Source organism: Egretta garzetta, unplaced genomic scaffold (assembly GCF_000687185.1).
Source record: "Egretta garzetta isolate BGI_Z169 unplaced genomic scaffold, ASM68718v1 scaffold799, whole genome shotgun sequence".
Lineage (NCBI taxonomy): Eukaryota > Metazoa > Chordata > Aves > Pelecaniformes > Ardeidae > Egretta > Egretta garzetta.
In genome coordinates, this window is record NW_009260759.1 from 188777 (window position 1) to 195979 (window position 7203).

The 7203-nt window shown below is 59.0% G+C and overlaps 1 protein-coding gene across 4 annotated transcripts in view; it reads right to left on the minus strand.

Moving 5' to 3' along the window:
* Positions 1-7203, minus strand: part of HDAC7 (histone deacetylase 7) — a 53078-nt gene that overhangs the window by 9886 nt on the left and 35989 nt on the right. For 3 of the 4 annotated variants that reach the window (XM_009646013.2, XM_035901430.1, XM_035901428.1), the window contains exons 3-10: positions 6100-6190; positions 3916-4027; positions 3351-3466; positions 3078-3200; positions 2458-2567; positions 1911-2027; positions 1519-1717; positions 464-672 (exon numbers count right to left, since the gene is read on the minus strand). In XM_009646013.2, the coding sequence (XP_009644308.1) occupies positions 464-672; positions 1519-1717; positions 1911-2027; positions 2458-2567; positions 3078-3200; positions 3351-3466; positions 3916-4027; positions 6100-6190 (1077 nt within the window). The remainder of the gene's footprint in view (positions 1-463; positions 673-1518; positions 1718-1910; positions 2028-2457; positions 2568-3077; positions 3201-3350; positions 3467-3915; positions 4028-6099; positions 6191-7203) is intronic. The other variant, XM_035901429.1, reaches the window with a different exon arrangement.

Here is a 7203-nt window from a genome sequence, read left to right on the forward strand (position 1 = left end):
TGTTCCAGCAACGCAACGTCTTTCTTGTAGTGAGGGGCCCCAAAACTGAACACAGTATTCGAGGTGCGGCCTCCCCAGCACCAAGTACAGGGGCACGATCACTTCCCTACTCCTGCTGGTCACACTATTTCTGATGCAGGCCAGGATGCCATTGGCATGAATGAGCACAGAGAGGTGGCCACAGAGAGGTGGCAAGGGGACAGGCCAGGCTGAAGAAAGTGACGAGGGGCAGCAGGGCATCTCAGGGCAGGAGCATGGTGGACGTGGGAGCCGCAGAAGCTGAGCAGGTACCCTCAGCTTGCTGCTATGAGTCTGGGCAAGGTGGCATCTCACGTGCCTGTCTCTGGCTTGGCCCTGGATGGCTGGTACCCACTGCCCAGCAGGTAATGTTGCCACCTCGCACCCTTCTAGCATCTACCTCCCACTACCTCCTACACGCCTGGGCTGGGCCTCCATGACTTACCTTGCCCAGATGTGTCTGCTGCTTGAGTCTCTCTAGGAACTGGGTGTGATGCTGCTGGTACACCAGTTGCTGCTGGATGGCCTTGGGGTTCTGGGGCAGGGGCTCCGAGCGGGTCCTGCCCAGTGGTTTATGGTGGCCTGGGAGCGACAGGCGCTCTGCCGAGATGAGTGAGGGGGCGAAGGAGAAGGGGACCGTTCCCAGACCTGGCACTGCAGGGGAGATGAAGGAGAGGTGAGGGGTGGCATTGGCCATTGGGCAGACATGACACCCTGCAGAGCTGGGCATGGCAAACGGCAATCCAGACACCCCTAAAAACGCCACTGATCCAGCCCTGGAGCCCAGTATCTGGTAGGCTAGGATGGATGGGCTGCTCTTCATGGTTCCCCTTGTTCTGTCCCTATTGTTTTGGCATCACAGCCCACAGCGGGGCTGGGGACAGGATCTGGCTGACCTCGGTCATCTCTGTTCCCCTTCAGCTTCATCCTCAATGGGAGAAGCTTCCTTCACTGCAGGTATCACAGGGCAGGGAAAGATGGAGCCAGGACCCAGCACAAAAAAGCCACTTCTCCTCCTGCTACAATTAGAGTGGATTACCTAGAGGGGCTGGGGGGAATAAGGCAGAGGCACAGCCAAGAGGTCTGAGCTGCCCTGCTCAACATAAGGTCTGTAGTGAAATCTGCTGGCCCAAGAGCCTAGGGAGAGGCAGGAAAGACCCCTTGGAAGGAGGTTTCTGGGCTGCAGAGAAGGTGAGCAGCTCCAAAACAGTCCAGCTCGGGCCAGGCAAGGGGCAGCTGGAGGGAAAAGCCAAAGCCATGGCACCCTCTGCGTTGTTGAGGCCATGGTGCACGCAGAACTCAGGTTTCATCCATGGCAAGGACTTGCTTGGCTAGCCAGAACCAGGGTCAACATCCTCCATTTCCTTGGCCCCAGCTCACAGAAGAGTAATGGAAAAATCAAGGCCACTGGGCTTTCCCAGCAACCCAAAAAACCTGCCTGCCCTGAGCGAAGCTCCACGCCGAGCCCTGCCAGGGCCCGTCACCAAGCTCAACATCTACCTGCCACCAGCGGAGTGTGGGTGACCGAGGGCTCGAGGATGATGACGGGCTGGAGCCGAGGGGACAAGGAGCTCCCGGCCTCATGCTGCTCCAAGCCAGCTGGTATGAACATGGGTGAGTGCGTGCCCGTGAGGACAGGTCCGTTCAGCACGGGCACCCGGTGTGCCAGGCTGGAGAGGGGGCGGCGATCTGCCTCTCCCTGCAGAGAGGAGGAGGACTGGGTTAGCAACCCACCGGGACGCAGCACCGGGAGGGGACAGCATATTCCCACCGTGCCTACAGGCAGCGCCTGGCATTACCCCAGGGACCCCAGGCCCAAAGGAAAGGGCTTCCCCTGCCCTGCAGGGACCCTCTGCCCAGTTCTGGGGGCTACCTAGAACCTGGCTACCTACCCTGGTGCTAGCGGTAGCTGGCAATCCCAGAGTGATGGCCGGAAGGGAGGCTGCACTCTGCAGGGCAAACTGGGCCAGTGAGCTCTCCTGCATCATCAGGCGCTGGGCCAGGGGTGCCTGCACCAAACACAATTCATTAGTCTCCTGCTCTGGCAGCGACAGAGCTCAGCGTGGAGCAAGCAGCTTGGGCGTAGGGCAGCAAAAGAAGGTGGCTGAGCCCCAGCTGCCTGGAGGAACACCTCGGGCCAGGATCAGGGGTGTTAAAGAGCCCAGTGGGGAGAGCACATACACTAGGAGACACGAAATGCACGCTGCCAAGGAGGGCAGTGTGTCAGGAGCAGCGCTGGGCCAGACAGAAGATCCCACTGTGCAGGGAGAGCAGGGCTAAGGGCAGTTCCTGGGCAGCAGGATTCAGGGCTGGGGTCCCTGGGGGTGCATGATACCTTTGCCTGAGCCTAGGATGGATGGGGGAGATCAGGGCACCCAACCCTGGGGTCAGGAAGCCCCAAGCCGCAAGAGCTCTGGTTGGGAGGCAGTCGGAGCTCACCTCGTGGGCCATGCCGGAGGCAGCGGGGAGGGCTCCGTGCTCGGCGGGGAGGCTGTCGTTGGGAGAGCTGCAGCCAGACACGGGCGTGCTGCTACTGCTGGGGGAGGAGTCTGCACATGGAAGAGAAATGGGGGTGATGGACACAGGCACCCAGAAAAGGGCTTCACAACCCCTGCCCCAGCCCTTCGTAGCCCTCCCTCCCTCCAAGAGCTGCCCACCACCCCCCAAGGGCCAAACCTCCCTTTGACTGCACGGCACAGTGGAGATAGAGCTGCCCTGCCAGCACGGGAGGCACTAAACCCCAGCGGGGAAGCCTGACCAGCCACATCTGTTCAGGGCCTTGGACCCTTTCAGCTTCGTAGGTCCATCCTGGGCCCAAAAAGCAGCAGGGTACAGCTGCAGCAGCATCCTTTCCTGGCTCATCTATCCCCGCAGCATCATGGCAAAGAGTTCCCTCCATGGGCTGTGCCCCGAGGAGGGCACTGATAACGTGCCGAGCCCTGGAGACATGATGCCTGAGCAGATGCGGCACAGGATCCTGGGCAGACCGTAGCTGCTCCAGCCTGGCCCCAAGGTCTCTCCAAACCCCCGAGGTATCACCGTCCAGGCAAAGCCCTCACCGATCGCCTCGGGCGGCCGCCTCTTCAGGGAGGGGGGAGCGCTCTCCTTCCGCGTCAGGGGATTCTTGCGTCGGTCAAGGCACTTCCTAGGCTTGCAACGCACCTTCAGATTGGGCTCAGACGCTGTGAGCAGACAAGGTGGGTTAGTCCCGGCTCCGCTGCTGGTAGGGGTGAAGCTGGACTGGCTTTGTGGGGCCAGACCACCCTGCTTCTCAGCTCCAGCCATTCCCTGCAGGCGGGCTGTGAGGGTTATCACTATCGCCAAGGCCTTACCTGTCTTCCGCAGCGGAAAATGCTCTGGGGGGTCAAGAGAAGTGCTGGGGACAGGAGACAGGAAGGTGCTGAGCACAGGAGGGGAAGGGCCCTCCGGATCCAGAGGCTCCAGGGACCTATGGGGAGAAGACACCTTGTTAGAGACCTTTCCCAGTTGGCAGCCTCGTGCCACCCGCACTACGCCCTCCAACACAAGGGTGGCCCATGGGCATTGGGCATGTGCTAGCTCTTCTGCCCGGTGGCCAGACAGCCTTGTCCTGTCCACCACCACAAGAAGGGATCCAGCTGCTCAGTTTGCCTTGTCTTGGAACAAAAGATAAGAAGTCTGACAGTGCCTTTTGGGCCAGGACTGGAACAAACCATCAAAGTCCAACACGGGAAAACAATGTGGGATCTTCATCCTCCTCCTGCAAGCATTTAACACAGGACCAAGCTACCTCACCCCAACAGTAGCTCTAAAGACCAGGAAGCAGAAGATAACGGCCCAAGACCTTGCCCAAGATAAATTTCTGAGTCCTGAGCAGACATCCTGCTCGGGGCAAGCCAGAGGATGCCCTTCTTTTACCTGTACGGCATGGCTGAAGGGTTGGGATTGCTGGTCCTCTCCAAAGCTGCCTGCTGCTTCTTCAGGATGACCTCAGCCAGCTTCTGCTTCACCACCGTGCTGGCCACAGCACCTGCAGAAAGACCAGCAGTGACCACAGGGGGCTGAGAGCCAGCACAGAGCACTTCAAAGGATCCCTGCAGACATGAGCATGGCCTCATGGCTCCGCAAGTAATTCCAGGATGGCTGGAGACCCCCTACAAGCACACGGATACTGAGAAAACCCCACGGAGATGCTTGGTGCAGTTCAGAGGGCAAGGGTGGCTCAGGGAGAGAAAGGCCAGCTAGGGCAACTGGCGTTTCCCAGATGGTCGGGGAAGCATCCCTGTTTCACCCTCAGCTCTTCCACATCATCTCAGGAGCCTGATCTTTTTGCAAGCGCCTCATTGAGCATTGGGAGCGCGGCCGGCGAGAGGCAGAGCATGGCCAGCGGCGAGTCTCAGCTGCGGATCTGCCTGCTTCATCCACGCTGGAGAGAGCAGGTATAAGCTGGCACCCACAGAATAAAGAGGGCGTGAAAGCGCAGCGTGGCTCGTACAGCAGTGACAAAACTCCCAGGGGTGCACGGGATCCTTCTGAAGCCTCTCCAGAGACACCGTGCCCAGGGGGGTCTTTCAGCCTGCGTTACACCAATAATTTCCAGGTGATGGCATACAGCTCGGCCTGTCCTGCACCTCAGTCCCCCACGCAGCCATACTCTGCACCCCCAAAACAGGGACAGCTTGCATGAGAGACAGCAACAAAAAGAAAGCACCTCCAAACAGTCCAGAGGATAGCTCCCAGGCTCCCGAATCTCTGGATGGAGCTGCGCTCTTCCAGAAGAGCATGAGACTTACCACAACCAGCTGGTAAACAAAAAGTGGCGACCCACGTTCAACACCATGGTGGTGAAACGCCCCCCTGCAGAGGTCTGACTGCTGCAGGACACTGCCATGGCCAGCCCCCCGCTGCCACGAGCCTCCCACGCGGCTCCTCCTCGGACCAGGGCCCGTTCCCATGCTCCTGCCCACGCCAGGCCATATCCCCACCCGTCCCTTCCAGCAGGAACGCTCCGTGGTTACAACGGGGATGTTCCACGCTACTGTGCCAGCACTCGGCACACCTCCGAGCACAAGTTACTTCATTAATTTACGTGATTAACTCCCAGATTACATAAAGGTGCCGTGCGTAGGCTGTCACGCTCAGCCACGCCGAGCTGCGTTTGCAGGAGCTGTTTGCTCAGGAATGGCATGGGAAGGGCAGGCACCGTGCTTTCCGCATTGCAATTAGCCCCAGCAAGCCTGTGCACCGTGGCAGAGAAGCCCGCGCTCCACAGCCAGCTGGGAGCGAAGGGGAAATATCAGCATCCCGACGGAGCTCAGACTGGACGGGCAGGCGGACAGGAGGCTCACGGCGGGCGCAGCGCATCCGACACAGGCTGCAGCTGCGTTTTTTGGGTGGTGATGCAGAGCTCTGCACACCCAAAAGCTCCAAGCAAGCTCCCTGCAGTGCTCAGCACTAGATGGCGCAGGGAGATCGCAGCCAGACAGGGACCTTGCTGCCCACCATAGGGAGGGGACCCACAAACCTCTCCCCACTGCCACGGGTGCTCCAGCCTGGGGCTCACAAGCTCAAGAAGCAAATTCATGCCCTGCCCAGTGCAGTCACAAGCACCGTCAGCTCGGGTGGCACCGCTGCGGTGGCCATAAGGGCACGATGCATCGTGAGATCTCTTGTGACGCCCTGGTTGGCATCGCTGGGAAGGACATGAAGGACAAACAACCAGCCAGGTCAGGGCCAAAAAAATCTCTTGCCAGCTGCGAAGTGCAATTTGCTGGCATTGCTGCTTGCTGCTCAGAAGGACCGCACTTCCCCGTGGACACGAAGTCGTTTGCTTAGCCCCAGGCAGGCACAGAGCACGGCTCGGTTTGATGCCCAGGGCAGGGATGCTCAGTGGCGTGGATGCTATCACACACGTTTAGACCAAGAGAAAGCAGAGCTTGGTCTGGTGGATCAGGGCAGAATGACCTGTGGAGCCCCCTTCTAAGAGCGACTCTGATCTCACGCCCCTCTGTGAGCTGAGTCCCACGGTTTTGGGGACACGGCCCCTCGGGCAGAGATGCAGTGCCCGGTGCCATGTGCCAGGGGACACACGGAGGCTCTTACTTCGCTTGCTCTTGTCCTTGTTGAGGATCTGCCGCAGCTCCTGCTCCTGTTGCCCAGGCTCAGCTTCGCGGTGCGGGGACTCCATGGTCACCTGCGAGAAGAAATGGTCTGAAGTTACGACAGGGCAGGTTTAGGTTGGACATTAGGAAAAATTTCTTCACAGAAAGGGCTGTCAGGCTCTGGAAGGGGCTGCCCAGGGAGGTGGTCAAGTCCCCATCCCTGGAGGGATTTAAAGAAAGGGCAGATGAGGTGCTTAGGGACATGGGTTAGTGGTGGGATGGCAGGGTTAGGTAAACGGTTGGACTTGATGATCTTAAAGGTCTTTTCCAACCTAGACGATTCTATGATTCTACGAAAGGGACATCAGCACCAGGAGACCTCACCCAACGCGGAACCCAAGCCCTCTCACCCCCTCCCCAAGCCCAAGGCACAACTTCACGGTGATGGAGCATGTCTGACGCGGCCGTTACGTCATTTTTGGAAACCTGATGGGCAGCCCTGGCCGACAGGAGCCCGTTCAGTCGTTTCCTCACAGCAAACCAGATGCATCTTCATCTCAAGAGACGCTGTCCCCGGGGACATCGTAAAACTCAAACCAGTCCATTTCAACTTGCTGCCTTTCATGGGGTTTTGACATATCTGTAGCTAGGGCGTGTTGTAATATAACAAAAAATAAAAAGCAGAGTTGACTGAAAAGGGGAAAAACTAGTCTTAGAAATTCAGATCTTGGTGTTTGGCGGAGCTGAGGTTTTCAGAGCTGATCCCATTTCACAGGGAGGTCAGAAAGCATCACGTCTGACATCCAGAGACATCTGTCATCCAGAGAGACCTGGACAAGCTGGAGAGGTGGGGTCATGGGAACCTCATGAGTTTCAACAAGGCCAAGGGCAAGGTCCTGCCCCTGGGTCTGGGTAACCCCCGGGATCCATCCAGGGATGAGGGGATGGAGAGCAGCCCTGCCCAGAGGGACCTGGGGGTGCTGGGGGACGAAAAACTGGGCATGAGCCGGCCATGGGCGCTGGCAGCCCAGAAGCCAACCCTACCCTGGGCTGCATCAGGAGAAGCGTGGCCAGCATCGAGGGAGGGGATTCTGCCCCTCTGCTC